General features: G+C 41.2%; 3 protein-coding genes across 9 annotated transcripts in view; 2 read left to right on the top strand and 1 right to left on the bottom strand.

Moving 5' to 3' along the window:
* zgc:152816 (uncharacterized protein LOC777712 homolog) overlaps nt 1–8,342 on the top strand; it is a 40,644-nt gene extending 32,302 nt beyond the window's left edge. Inside the window, exons 24-25 of the mRNA XM_042093301.1 lie at nt 226–232; nt 7,125–8,342. Of these exons, the coding sequence (XP_041949235.1) occupies nt 226–232; nt 7,125–7,153 (36 nt within the window). The 3' untranslated portion in view covers nt 7,154–8,342. The remainder of the gene's footprint in view (nt 1–225; nt 233–7,124) is intronic.
* stx5al (syntaxin 5A, like) lies at nt 524–8,342 on the top strand. Of its 2 annotated transcripts, none has more exons than XM_042093307.1 (11): nt 524–624; nt 1,330–1,558; nt 1,733–1,803; nt 1,923–1,978; nt 2,071–2,141; nt 2,934–3,050; nt 3,392–3,448; nt 3,548–3,644; nt 5,256–5,362; nt 5,465–5,586; nt 6,654–8,342. In XM_042093307.1, the coding sequence occupies exons 2-11, from the start codon at nt 1,349–1,351 to the stop codon at nt 6,811–6,813; spliced, it is 1,068 nt and encodes a 355-aa protein (XP_041949241.1). In that variant the 5' UTR covers nt 524–624; nt 1,330–1,348; the 3' UTR covers nt 6,814–8,342. The 2 variants fall into 2 exon arrangements, with proteins under 2 accessions (XP_041949241.1, XP_041949242.1); XM_042093308.1 differs by having other exon boundaries at nt 529–615.
* The window catches only part of LOC121709714 (protein RD3), a 31,560-nt gene continuing 24,630 nt past the window's right edge, over nt 7,467–14,396 (bottom strand). For 3 of the 6 annotated variants that reach the window (XM_042093309.1, XM_042093311.1, XM_042093314.1), the window contains 3 exons: nt 10,060–10,234; nt 9,337–9,632; nt 7,467–8,900 (listed from right to left, as the gene is read on the bottom strand). In XM_042093309.1, coding sequence (XP_041949243.1) covers nt 8,555–8,900; nt 9,337–9,632 — 642 coding nt within the window. In that variant the 5' untranslated portion in view covers nt 10,060–10,234 and the 3' untranslated portion in view covers nt 7,467–8,554. Of the gene's footprint in view, nt 8,901–9,336; nt 9,666–10,059; nt 10,257–14,396 lie in introns of all 6 variants that reach the window. The other 3 variants (XM_042093312.1, XM_042093313.1, XM_042093310.1) reach the window with 2 other exon arrangements.

Below are 14,396 nucleotides of genomic sequence, written 5' to 3'. Positions count from 1 at the left end.
TTTAAACTAGATCTATTATAGTTTTAATGTGGGTCTGGCTCGTCAGGCTATCTCCCTACAGCTTTAGAGTATATATTTTACGACACTCCTCAATCGGTCAGTCTGCCGTTTCCTCTTCCCCGTTCCTGTGACAACGGTTTACTCGCTTTTTGCTTCTTTTCGCAGGCTCTGCCATGACAAATGTCTGAGAAACTCTATCCCTACCTTGTTCTAGCCGGTCCCTAGCGTGTATGTGTGTAGTGCAGTAAAGCAATTTGTTTCATCGCGAGGCTGCAGAGTTTCTGTCTCTGAGTCCGGCGGCCCGCTGGCCCAAAGTTGCAAGGGGGGTTTCTCTGCTCACAGATGCTAGGAGGAAGTGAGACAGCCACCATTCGCCCCAGAAAAACTAATATAACCATTCCAATGACTCTGAAGCTGTGAAGATAAGGTAAATTAAGCTAAACAAACTGCATAGTTCTCCTTTAATGTAATGTGGTTTGTACTGAACTTGTGAATGTGCTGCCATCCTGCGTACATTAGGGGCATTGCAAAAGGTGAAATGTACACGTCGACGTGGCATGATGTCATATGTACGACAAGGACCCGGATCAAAATACACGAAGAAACCATCAGGAGGTAATTCCGGTATGAAATTACTTCACCTTATTTTCTGTGTTGGGCATATTGAGACATGGATGACAGGTTAAAATAGATTATGCAAATACTATTTAAATACAATTCTGTTTCCTTTCCTGCCATTTAGTACAGCCGGGCTGGTGGTAGCTAACAACATCGTTAGCCAGCTTGTCAGCTAACGCAACACACCATAATGAACTGTTAGCGCCTCAGGCTCTAGTTGTAACAGGTTATTTGTTGTTTATAATGGCTCATTGTGTTTTAGTATCGTGCCTTTGGGTACACTTACTCTCAGTTAACTACCAGTTTATAAGAAGTGAACAGCTGATGTTTAATAGTTCAGGTGTTGAGTTCATTTTCATTTGGACCAATGAGAAGTAAGAATCAGCCATTGCGTAAACTCCTGTATGTGAAGAGCTTGAATGATCATATTGATGCATTCCTCAGTGGATCAGCGGGTTGCATATGACTGCAGTCCGAGTAGCACCATCATTTAGTTAAAGTTAAAGTAGTTAAAAAAAACGCTTATTATAGCTGCTAGAATGGGACGTGTGTCAGCTGTTAAATCGACACTCACACATGCTACAGCTGAATTGATGTGTCATCAAGCCCCATCAAAAACAACTCTTCTGAAGATGTCTGCAGGTATACTGCACTGTTTATTGCACAATACAATGTGGATCTGTTCTCTTCTCTTTCCATCTGTTCTGATAGGTGATGTGCGATAGGCCTCATGAATACTCGTCGGCGCCACGGACCCAGGAGCAATGAGGACGGGGTGTATCTGGGGCCATCCCTCACCCAGCCACAACTGCTCCAGCAGCCCGATGCCCCCCTCTCTACCTCTCTGCCCCTCGCCCCCCCTGTAGATTTAGGTGGGGGGTCCTGCCGTGACCGTACGACAGAATTCCAGTCTGTGTGCCGGTCTCTGCAGGGACGACAGGTGAGCCCTCTGAGATAAGGTGGGATCAGGACAAACTGTGTGAGAAGTTGTTTGTTCATGTAAAGGACACCAGAATAGACATGACTAGTTATTTGATATGCAAATACTGTGTTTTAGCTTCTTTTAACCGTTGAATAATTAATCGTTGGTAATCGTTTTGTCATGCTTTCTCAGAATGGCCTCCAGACTAATAAACCAGCTCTCAGTGCTGTCAGACAACGCAGTGACTTCACTCTTGTGGCAAAGTGCGTATCTGCAATAAGCTCTTTGAATCATTTGTGTTTTATTTGGTGTGCTTTGTTAACGTGCAGTGCAGTTCATGTCATTTTGTTTGTCTCACTTATCTCTCTCTTACTTCTTATAGACGTATTGGGAGAGACTTGAGTAATACTTTTGCCAAACTTGAAAAGCTGACGATACGTAAGTGTTTTTTTTGAAAGAATAACAACATTTCCTTTGTTGACAGATTATTTTCAAACAAAAATGTATGATATTTTGCCTTTTATGTGCAGTTGCCAAAAGGAAGTCTCTTTTTGATGATAAAGCCACTGAAATCGATGAGTTAACGTACATTGTGAAACAGGTAAGAAAAATAATTTTGTTGTATCACATGTAAACTAGAACAAGTTTAACAGTAGCATGGTAAATAGAGGTACATGTGCAACTGTTCGGTCTCGTCAGACTTAATTTATGATTGGTGCAAGAGGCATTCCAGAGTGGGGATATCCCACTATAACCGAGGTCGTAATTCGTCCGCTGCCCATGGCCCTTGAACCCGCCACCTCAACACACACAGGCCTAGGAGTCGAATGCTCTAACCACTGAGCTAAAAGCCCAGGCTTCCAACTCAGCGGTTAGAAGCGTTCTTAAGGTCAGGGGTGTGAGGATTTACACGGGCAACTAGCATCCTACCTCAGTTCGCCTCCGTTACACCAGGACATGCCCTCTTAGAGACTTTACCTATAGTTATCACTCTGACATGAATGTTCTATTAATTTAAAAACGGGAGAACACCGATTTCATAACTTCGCATTTGACAGTTATTGAGTGAGAAAACGGAATAAGGTGGAATGGGCTGGAATAGAGTGAATGTTCAATTTAGCATGTGACATACAGACAAGAACTATTTTTTTGTACGGAGGATGAACAAACCATGATTAGTCGGTAGTAGAACTGTTGTAACAAACTTGATTAGTTGGTAGTACAATTGTTGTATTGTTGTATAAAAGCAATAAGGCTCGTGATCGTGGGGTTGATAAAGGATAAACCCATGGCCGAACCACAGCAGTGGGTATATCTTTTTCCAACCCAACTCTCACTCATGCCATATCGCTTAAATAACATATCAACACTGTCCTCCGATCGTTTCCCTCAGGACATCAACAGTCTAAATAAGCAGATAGCCCAACTGCAGGAGCTGGTCCGCTCCAGAAGTGGACAGAATGGCCGGCACCTGCAGACACATTCCAACACCGTAGTTGTGTCGTTACAAGTAAGACTCAATCACACAAGAAACACTACGACAAAAACATCTCACTCCTTTGGAGAAGCTATATCCTTTCATCCTAGAATGTCAAGGCATGTCATTGTTATTGCATTTCTTGAAGAGGAAAGAGACATGTCCATTATCATCAAGTTGAGCAGTGTGGTTATGTTAAACATCTTGCCATTTAGCTTATGCTTGTTAGACCATAGGTCACCTCATGGGTCATATCAGATCGATGATGCTTCAAACGATAACATGTCTCTGACAACCTTACATCAAAAGCACTGAAATATCCTTTGAAGTAGTGCTATATTATACAATTTTACCTTTTGTTTTCCTTATTCTAGTCAAAGCTGGCAGCCATGTCAAATGACTTCAAGTCAGTGTTGGAGGTCAGAACAGAGGTGAGAGTAATGCAAAATCACACACTGAATATCTTACAGGAAATAAATTATTTGGTTTTACTGTTGAGTTGATGACCTTCTCTACTTATTCTTCTTAAGAATCTGAAACAGCAGCACAGTCGACGAGAGCAGTTCTCTCAGGCCCCCACGCACTACTCGCCCAATGCAGCCTCACCTCTGCAAGCCCACAACTTCAGTAAGCGCAAACCCACCAGCTGTCTTAAACACTTCGCCATCGTCTGCTGTGACTGAAGGTGTCAGTCATTACTTAGACAGGCAGCATTTTGATGGTACAAGAGTGGAATCTACCAAATGTAAACCAAAGGCCATAATACGTATAAGTATAAGTATAAGTATATATACTTTTTTGATCCCGTGAGGGAAATTTGGTCTCTGCATTTAACCCAATCGGTGAATTAGTGAAACACAAACAGCACACAGTGAACACACAGTGAGGTGAAGCACACACTAATCCCAGCGCAGTGAGCTGCCTGCTACAACGGCGGCGCTCGGGGAGCAGTGAGGGGTTAGGTGCCTTGCTCAAGGGCACTTCAGCCGCGGCCCACTGGTCGGGGCTCGAACCGGCAACCCTCCGGTTACAAGTCCAGAGTGCTAACCAGTATACAGTAATACAGATAGGAAGCAAAGGCCAAAAGGGTTTTTTTCACATGAATCTTCAGATCCTGTTGAGACTGACAGCAAAGCACTCATTGTTTATGATAGGGCTGCACTATTTGGGGAACAAATTTCTGACAGATATTACGATTGCGATTTGACTTGTGATATAATCTTTGAAAGTCATGCTTCAGTTCAATATTTCAAATTTTGCTTTAGCAAATTGCATGAGTTGAAATTGTGATTTTGATTATAAATCAATTAAAGTCATCCTAGGCAAGTTTTTGTACCTTATTATAATGGCTTCAAAGTCATTTTGATGGTAATTGTACTTGTATTAAGGAGAATCACGCACCCTCCATAGCCATAGCTTAGCCGGCTACAGAGAACCAGCAACTTGCTGGCCAATGGCCCGGAGAATCAGGAATTGCTTTACGGCAATTGTGCAATAGCCTACTATTTGTATTAAATCATGCAATATTACCTTATATAAGTAAGTAAGTATATATACTCTTTTGATCCTGTGAGGGAAATTTGGTCTCTGCATTTATTCCAATTCGTGAATTAGTGAAACACAAACAGTACACAGTGAACACACAGTGAGGTGAAGCACACACTAATCCCGGCACAGTGAGCTGCCTGCTTCAACAGCGGCGCTTGGGGAGCAGTGAGGGGTTAGGTGCCTTGCTCAAGGGCACTTCAGCCTTTCCTACTGGTCGGGGTTCGAACAGGCAACCCTCCGGTTACAAGTCCGAAGCGCTAACCAGTAGGCAACGGCTGCCCCAAGTTGACATGGCCCTTCGGAAATTATCTCTGGCAGTTTGTAAACAAACCTAGTAAGAGGAGTATTTATGACCGTTGTGTAAAATACATACTCACAACTGCAGGGGGAGCCGAGTAGCACACACAAAAAACAAAACTGCATTGGATACCTTTAATTGTGCAGCCCTAGTTTATAACCATTGGTAGTGTGAATTGTATAAGTATATATACTCTTTTGATTGTAAAATTGTATTTGTATGCCCCTGTAGTGAAACTGGTCGAGTAAGGTGTTAACAACACCATACCTAGGGAGCACACATACTGATGAAAATATATACCTGAACTGTGCTGTAAAGCGTTTTGATGAAGGTGTCTACTCAATGGGTACATGTATGTAAATGTAATGTGTGATTTCATGTGTCCGTTTCAGACCCAGGAAACTCATTACTAATGCAAGATGAGTCTAGGAACCCAGGTGATGTGTCCATAGACATGGACTCCCGTGCTAGCCAGCAGATGCAGCTTGTAAATGAACAGGTAGGTTGGTAGGTTTAAGAGCTCTGATGTATCGATTGTGTTAGCATGTCAAATCTTAAGACGGCTGAGAGGGCTTTATAATGTTGTCGTGTGCCTGTTCAGAACTCCTACATTCAGAGCCGGGCAGACACCATGCAGAACATCGAGACCACCATCGTGGAGCTGGGCTCCATCTTTCAACAGCTGGCTCATATGGTGAAGGAGCAGGAGGAAGTTGTACAGAGGTGAGCCAGGTTGATAAAGAGAAGGGCCGAGAGGGTGGTGGTGGTGGTGGTCTATGATTTGGGTTTTCAAATGGAACACTAGAAGGTTGCGAGTTGTTTCCTGCCACCATTGTGCCCCTGAGCAAAGCAGAGCGGAGGCTGTCTCTGTAGTTAGTTCACTGTAACACTTCTGCTGCTCTTACATAACTTGCACCACTATGCCACTTTCTTTATTACTCAGGTCAAACAGAACTACCCAAGCCTTTTATTGGCCTGACTTTGCACTAGTATTTTATTGACTGTCCATGCACAATTTCAACCAAATTTTGCTGCTCTTATTTTTTCATTATTATATGTGCCCTCTTATTTACTTATTTACTTACTTTTTTGTTTACTTGAATGTTATGTTTGTCTGTGGACTTAAATTGGTAAAATATGTCTTGTCTTCACCGTGGGATAGTGAGAAACGTAATTTCGATCTCTTTGTATGTCTGGAACATGTGAAGAAATTGACAATAAAGCTGACTTTGACTTTGACTTTGTAAGTCACTCTGAATAAGAGGGAGTGAATTCAGAGTGAAATGAGAGAAACACATGCAGACCAAAGTGGTGCCTCCCTTGGTTTACCTTGAAACAGATATCACATTGTGCGAAGTAATTGAAACAAGGTGTAAAAAACACATACTGGCTGATACAGTAATTATTCTAATTGCTTACCACTTAAATTGCATTAGACCACTTTAAACTAAAAGGGCACTTGGAGTGAACAGGCCTTTGCCCAGGCCAGATAGTGTATCACAACATTAGTGAAAGTGAAACACTTTGTGGATCCAGCCCATGATTCAGATCTGCTATAAAATCCAACAAGTTCTTCCATGGAGCATGCTACACTTTTCCACCAAATTTCATGAAAATCGGGTCAGTACTGAATTGTAATTCAGGGGAAATCACATTTGTTTCAACTAATTTACACAAGGATGTAATACTGTTTCATAATGGTTGTACAGAGTTATGTGTATATTTCTAGTAGGTCCTCTTATCATTTATAATTAATCTGTCTAATAGATTTCGCCATCTTCTCCCCTCAGGATTGATCACAACGTTGAGGATGCCCACTTCAACGTGGAGGCTGCACACACAGAGATCCTTAAGTACTTCCAATCGGTGTCTGGCAACCGTTGGCTTCTCATCAAAATCTTCCTCATCCTCATGGTTTTCTTCATCGTCTTTGTCGTCTTCTTAGCCTGAATGATTTTGTTAAATGTATGAGGATGTTTGGATGTTTGGACGGAACAGGACAGGTGGTGTTGGTAGAGGATGTGGCCAAAAGTGGAGTTTCTTAGCTCATCCGCCCATCACACCCTCACCTTGTGAGATGCTCACCTGGTTCATCTTACCTGTCTGGTGCGGTCCTGTGCAATCACACAGGTGGGAATGACCGTAATAATCCAGAAGCGATTTTTCAGTTGTGATTTGATTTAATTCTTCTTTCACGTTCATACTGTTTAATGTCTGAAATTGGACCATGATCAGTAAAGTGCAACATGTAGTTGGAACAGGGAACGAGTGTGTGATATTGAATAAGTAGCCTTGCACTAGCCATGTCATTTGGAATTGGCTTATTGAGTATTGTAATGAAATATTATTTTGAAATATTTCAGATACTGTTCAGGACCTTGTTGTTTTAATTTTACCCAACATTATTAGTCCTGATAGATATCTTCACTGTGTCCAGTTTTATTTAGGCCATTTGTTGTTGTTGTTGTTATTGTCTTTTTGAGGGAGCTGTGTTGGATTGGTTTCTGTATTCTTTGCTGCTCATGGTGCATACTTGTTAATGATTGCCTACCCAACACTTTGCTTACACCATCTGAGGTATGAATGCACAGACCCTGGGTAAATTAATTTTATTTTATTTTATTGTTTTTTTCCAGTTTCATTTAGACCATCTCCATTTCTAACAAGTGTTAAAAACTGCCTGTGTTCCAAGTAGGACTATCATGGTTTAACATTACCAAGGCTGTTACTGATCCCTCTGTATTAACTCTCTAAGTCATGCTCACTCACTCAGCAAGATTAGGGTTATTAGGGCACAGATGCAAACTCTGTTTGATTACAGCGTGGGAAATGTTTGTCAACAGTGAGTGCAGCACACTAGCCACTGTGCATTTGGCAGGCATTTATTCTACAATTAGAGGCTGAAGGGGCTGCGTGACATACTGGTCTCTTCTCCCCCCTGTCCCCCTGGGAGACGTGAGGTCAGGGGGATGGTTTGCTGTAAGTTCTGTTGTTGAGTCAAATGTCAAGTCTGTGAGTATGTGTAAGAATGTGTGTGTGTGTTGACTAATGACATTTGAAAACTGCTTTTATCTACAATTTGTCATTCCTGTAATATTTTCTGAAGCTTTCTACAGCTTGTATCAGCCTCTGGTTAGGACCAGCAAATCAGAGTATCGGTCAGTGTGCGTCTTTAATGTATTGTCATTGGAAAGGAAGTGTCAGTCATCAAGGTCTCGGTGTGCAAAAGGACAGTGTGTCATAGAGAATGAATGGGTCAGAAGAGAACCCTGAGAGGCTGAGAACTTGTACTTTTTAAAAATGAAATCCAACTTTACATATTGTAAATGATAATAAATAAGTGACATTATGCTCAATTTTGAAATAAATGTGAAGCTGTTCTTATATTACTTCTGATATCATAATTACAGCATTATGCACAAAGCAGTCTACTGCCAGAATATTTTCAACCAAATAAAGATATTGCTGTAAAACAAAAACAAGTGTACTCAAAATTACTCGACATACACAAGTAACATACAGTTTTTTGGTATCCATACCTTGTATGATGGACTTCAATGAACTTGTGATAATGGTGAAAATCTTTGTGTGTGTGTGTGTGTGTGTGTGTGCGCGCCAGTCAGTCAGTCATCCATAGTGTGTCAAGTCATCCTCCTGTGTTGATGCTTCACCGGCCTTTTGTCCCCCAGTCTCAGTTTGGTGCGCTGTGCTCTGTTACACTAATCTGCGGCAGACTCCTCGCTCTGATGGGCCTCGCGACACCACCTCTTCCATCCTCCTCCACTTCCGGGGTGCGGTCGTCTCCTCCAGGCTTGAAGGGGTTCCAGAGCGGGTGGATTCGGAGGCTAGAGGGCAGGGCGATGAGCGACAGGCTCCGACTGTGCTGCCGTCGCCAGAGCTGGGCGCGTTCCCTGAGGTTGGGGCCGTCTGTCTCGACCCTCAGCTCCTCCTCGTCCAGGCAGGCACACAGCACAGAGCGGAAGAGGTGCGAGACTTCGCCGACCTCCGGCTCGAACTCGGTCACGAGGTTACGCACCCTGTGCTCCGTCAGAGTGGAGAGGAGCAAGAAGGTGTATATCAACATATAACTCAACATCCAGTAACATTCTCAAAAAGCTTTGTCCAGTTTGCCCTGTAAAAATGAGCCTTAATTTGTTCTTAATGAAAGGGTTTTTAATGAAGCTTGTTGAAATTCCTTTGGAGAAAGGAATACATTTTGCCAGAAGAGAAAAAGGTGTTTAAAGGTGCAGTGTGCAACTCTAATCCAACACACTTTTTTTATCAGATTTAAATGAATTGCTCCTCATGATCCACCACCTGTCTGTTTTGTATGAGCACTCATTCCCTGAGCTCAAATATCAGTGACCTTTTCCCTGAATTGCTGACAACATCTGTACATGAGATAAACAGCTATTTTATTCCTCTGATTCACCCTTGCTGGCTGGGTCCACTGATGTGAAGTAATCTACCTACCTGAGAATCACCGGCCCACACTGGGAGGGAGGGATCTTTGAGCAGAGCTCCTCCAACTCCAGGAACTCTCTGGTGGGGAGCTGGAAAGACGGCCTCCTTGGCGTGGCGAGCCAGCTGTAGTCCACGCAGGAGCTGCGTCGGCGCTGCGCCGCGGCCACGCGGTCCTGATGCTGCTTCTCCGTGTGCTTGAGCAGCGCCGTCAGCTCCAGCATGAGCATCCGCGTCACCAGCTCCTCAGGAGGGGGCCGGTCGGGGACCTGCGGTCCCGCGGAGAACACAGACGACCAGGAGAACATCTAACAGAGCAGAGCCGACTTTATGTGTGTAATCTGGGATGTTAGAAAAGGGGTTATGAGAGTTTATGTGTTCATGGGAGTTGTCGTTCATGTAAAAGTGACTCCACATGTGAGTCGGCCAGAGTTTTTGATGAAATGACAAAATTGTAACCAGTTATGACATAGCCTTTATGATATAATAACTATACTATTAAGAACAAAGCAACACTATCAGAAGAACTATGAGAAAAAGCACAACTGCCTCTGTAGCTTTAGAAGTCTACTTTCTAACCTTAACCCCTTTAAGTGAGTGCATATTATAGTCTCATCACTGAAGTGCATATATCATCACTGTACTCAACGTGTTATACTGTATTCAATAATAGTCACAGGACACCAACGGCTATGTAAAATAGAACATAATATACAAATGTAGCAGAATCCTCACCTTGGACTTAGAGTAAAGTCTGTTTTGAGTTTTTCCCTTCCTTTGTCATGGAACACAAGGGTACGGTCTTACAGCTAAACCAGACATCGGTCCAAGCTCACACTGAAGATGCTAACTGGCCCTGTCTGCCTTGTGTCTGGATGTGTTTGGGGAGGGCATGGGGATGAGTGGTAATCTGTTGTAAATATAGATGGCCCCTGTACACATTACATACACACTGACAGTCATATTCACACCCAGACATACAACATAACTGAACTTTTAAAATGATATTCATTAGAAGGATTTCTCCAAGGTTGTATATTTGTATACAGTTATAGACAACATTTGGTTTAGTTTGAAAGTAACAGGCCTTCATCAAAGAATGCAAAATGAATAAGGAATATTGGGTAGTTTCTTTTAAAGTAACATTACATAATCTGCAATGAACTATTAGCATTACATTATGATGTTTAAAGATGTTTCTATCTGTTCAAAGGTAACACATAATTTTTATCTAAATAATCACATGGATTACCAGTGGATGATGTAAGATAGTCGATGGTACAAAACCTTAGTCACTGGACTGCAGTTCAATACCCTGGGAGATTGGTATTGTAATCAAGTCCATCTCTCTCTCTCTCTCTCTCTCTCTCTCTCTCTCTCTCTCTCTCTGTGTGTGTGTGATCTTACATGACTTAAAAAGTATTGGTATCATTTATTTGAAGCAAGGTGGGTCACCACATATCTGACCACATGATGTAAATTTTAACCTTTAGCCCTCTACTGCATGGTGTTGCCATATGGACACAATATCTTAGTGTTTTTTAATTGGTAGCAACACAAACCTATATTTTACTATTTAAAAGTGAATAAGGGGACTTTAATTTTGGTATGAAAAAATAATTGTTAGATCACATGACTAGGATATGTTGTTAGTACTTTACATTTCTACAGAGAGGTACCTCTGTGACCACCACCACCTACCTTTGGATAGCCAAAATTCAGAATTAGGCATTACCTATATGTATTTCTTTGAAACATTGAAACACTATCTGGACTATGTAAACATGAACAATTTATCATTAAAACAAGTTTATATATAATGAGATTTTTGGAAATTGGCAAAATATAATTGTTGCCATCTGGCAACAGCATGCAAATATGGAACCTAGTTATGCCCATTCAACTGAATGATATCATAGGATTACCATAGGATTACATAGCACTAAGATACTCTAGGAATATTTACAACTTTTGACAATATTTTAAAGTAAAAAAGCATTATTTACACTTTTATTTGTAATTCCAGGCATATTGGAGTATTATTGGACATATTCTTATTATTATATTATCATATATTATATATATTATTGGTCCAGATATTATAGTGATTGGAGCGGTAAGATGTATTTTGTGTTATTGTTCACTACACATTCAACTAGACATGCTTTTTTCATCATTTCTGTTTGGGATTTTGGGAAAGATAAAAGCACATTGTTGGCTCTTCCATATAATAATAAGCTATAATGCAGCAAGGAGGAGAACAACATTAATATGTGTAGCGGATAAAGGCTACAGTCACTGTAAAGGTTCTGCAATCGCCTGACTGTTCTTGTTCCTGCTCATTTTTAACACAGTTTTAACAACTTTAATTTTGTTCCTGAAACACTTATCAGAGTTGTTACATGGATAACATCAGCCAATTCTAAAGCCCATTATTCACTGTATTTCTCGAAGTCTCCTTAAAAGCTACTGGAAGTGGTTTGGATTAGATTAATGTGAAATGTAAGAGCGTAGTCTTCTGTATTGATCAGAAGTGGAAGCTGCTACTTGCAGGTGAGTGTTTTAGTCTGCTTAGTGCAAAGCCTTAGGGGAAACAGCCCTGCTTCTCCCTCTCTCTACACAAGCAAACTGGGTTGAGGTGAACCTCAGTCCTACGTGCACCAGCTCAGTACTTGCGGAAACTTGCGGTTGTTTAATGTGATATCTGTGCAACTCTGCATAGATCAAAATGTAAGTATGTGTGATCTACATGATACCATAGTTTGGTATGAGCAAACCACAGGAATGTGTATGCCATAAAATCATATAATGTTAATATTAGTGTTGATCCTACAATAAGTCTCCTATAAGAGGTTTTAACAACCCTGCAACATAAAAGCATAACAAAGATTTTAACTTCTTACGCTTTCTTTCCAATTTGGAGATGCATTTCAGTGGTGCTTCAGTTACCCAGACTATACTATCTGGTTATCAGAAGATGCTGTTTTGTAGAGCCGAGCTTCTCTTTGCTCTTGCGGTGGCCTACCCGTCTTTGACTAAACGGGACAAATTGCAGACGTCTGCTTACTAATCAATTTCCTGACCCAGAAACACATACATCATCAAAAAGGCCTAATTGAAAAAGCGCTGTTGATGGAACAGAAGTTATCAACAATGATTTTTTTTTTCTCTCACGGACATGTCCTGTTTCTCAGCCCTCTCTGTTGACACATCCTGCATCTCTCCTGTACACACCGTTCCTGGTAATTCCACCCATTAGTTCAATCAATTTCATGTTTTAGAAGACTACAGCTTTTTTTGAACCGGTAAACATTGCGTCACTCATGTTGTTTCCTCACACCTTGCCTCTCTTCTCAAATCATCTTTGGTCTTTCAGTCTGAAATTGTATTGACTCATAAGGATGTAAGGACTGCAGAAAACATCTTTACGAACAGAAGAGGGGAAATACAGAACAAACAACAAACAAACACTCAGACCTTCAAAACCACAAGTAAGTGAAATGGAAGGGTCAAGGGGAAATGCTCAGACATTTTACAGGAATGTTTGGTGGGTCTGCATGATTCTAATATTGTAACCTAAGATGGATTTTTTTTTTTTTTTCAATCGGTGATGTAAACTGAGCAATGAATACAGATTTAATATTGCAGTTAAAGGAGTGATCTGAAAGCAGATATGATATACTGTATATATATATATATATATATATATTTATTTAAGCACTCATCCATTAGCTTTAATCATATGATTTGTGAGACAATGTAATTTATTTCTGTTCAGTCAGACTTTAATGGTGCTTTCAAAATAATTTTACACTTCATCGAGTTGTGCGACTAACAGAAGCAGTGCTCATATAAACTTGCTAAGGTAGTTATTTTCAACATCAGGCAATACTGACACTACAGTGATTATTTTCTACAGTCTGATGATAAAGCAAACATGTGGGAACATCTTAACCTGAAATTTGTTTCTCTTGAAACTAGCATGTGGCTTTTGAAAAAGCAGAAAACATACATGGGTTATAATGCAACAGATTATACACAATGGTTAACAAAGAGGCTCACTCCTTGTTAGGATATGGAGAAACTGCATTAACAAACACATCCATTAATGGCTCCAATATTGGCTTGCCTTTCTGTTGCAGTATCAATCTTCTTAGAATTATCAATTAATGTCACCCAGAAAAGAACGATCCGGTAAACAGAATTCACTCAGCTGATTTCTTCAGAGAAACTGTTCTGTCAAACATATAAAGGCCAAGCTTTGAATGATCATATCTGAAAATCATCCAAGGACTTAAGGAGCTAAAAACTCACAACAGCCTGTTTTGGACTGCGGCAGTTTAGTTGCTGTGTAGAATCATCATGTGCCATTGATTGATATTCTGCTCATGACTGCAGACTTGCAACTGAAGAGATAACTTCTATGTCTATATCCTTCTCCTCAATATTAACAGGATGATTTTTAACAAAACATTTAATCTAATTTAATTTCTGTGTTGATTTTCCTTTGTCCTCTTTGTGGTTTGCTGACATATTCATAGGTGTTTGTGTCTATTTCTTATTTTTCCTTTTAAAATAATCTCTTTTGCTTTTATGACCCTGAGAATCATGCTGTTGCATATCTCCAGTTTGCATCTGTCACCGTGCCCAGTCAGTGACCTGGATTAACTGCGCTCTGTCTGAGTTCAGTTGTAAGACTCCTATTTCATAGCGTTTGGCCCCGACTCAGGATTTGGGAGCCATGTGATCCGGAGGGGAAGCTCTCACGAAATTGCACTGATGGCGCAGAGTGAGGGAATAAATGTACAACTACAAAACAAATCATGCACTGCTGCTCGGCCATGCCAGGCTGCCGGAGCAAGACACAGGCGTAGCCAGCAACCAAGCCCAGACACCAGCAGACTCAAGGGGGGGGGGGGTGTTCAGACCAGAACCCACACCACCTTAACTCCGCAGCTATTTGGGAGAGAAGTGTTTGTTTGCTGAGAGTCTGTGTCCCACTGTAAGGCAGAGCTGTCAATATTCTGGGCCTTCATACAGTCTGCGATTGGCATTGCATCACGTCCCTGTTC

The sequence above is a fragment of the Alosa sapidissima genome, chromosome 5 (genome assembly GCF_018492685.1).
Source record: "Alosa sapidissima isolate fAloSap1 chromosome 5, fAloSap1.pri, whole genome shotgun sequence".
NCBI classification, from domain to species: Eukaryota; Metazoa; Chordata; class Actinopteri; order Clupeiformes; family Clupeidae; genus Alosa; species Alosa sapidissima.
The sequence above is the reverse complement of the archived record's forward strand: the minus strand, read 5'-3'. Positions and strand labels throughout refer to the sequence as shown.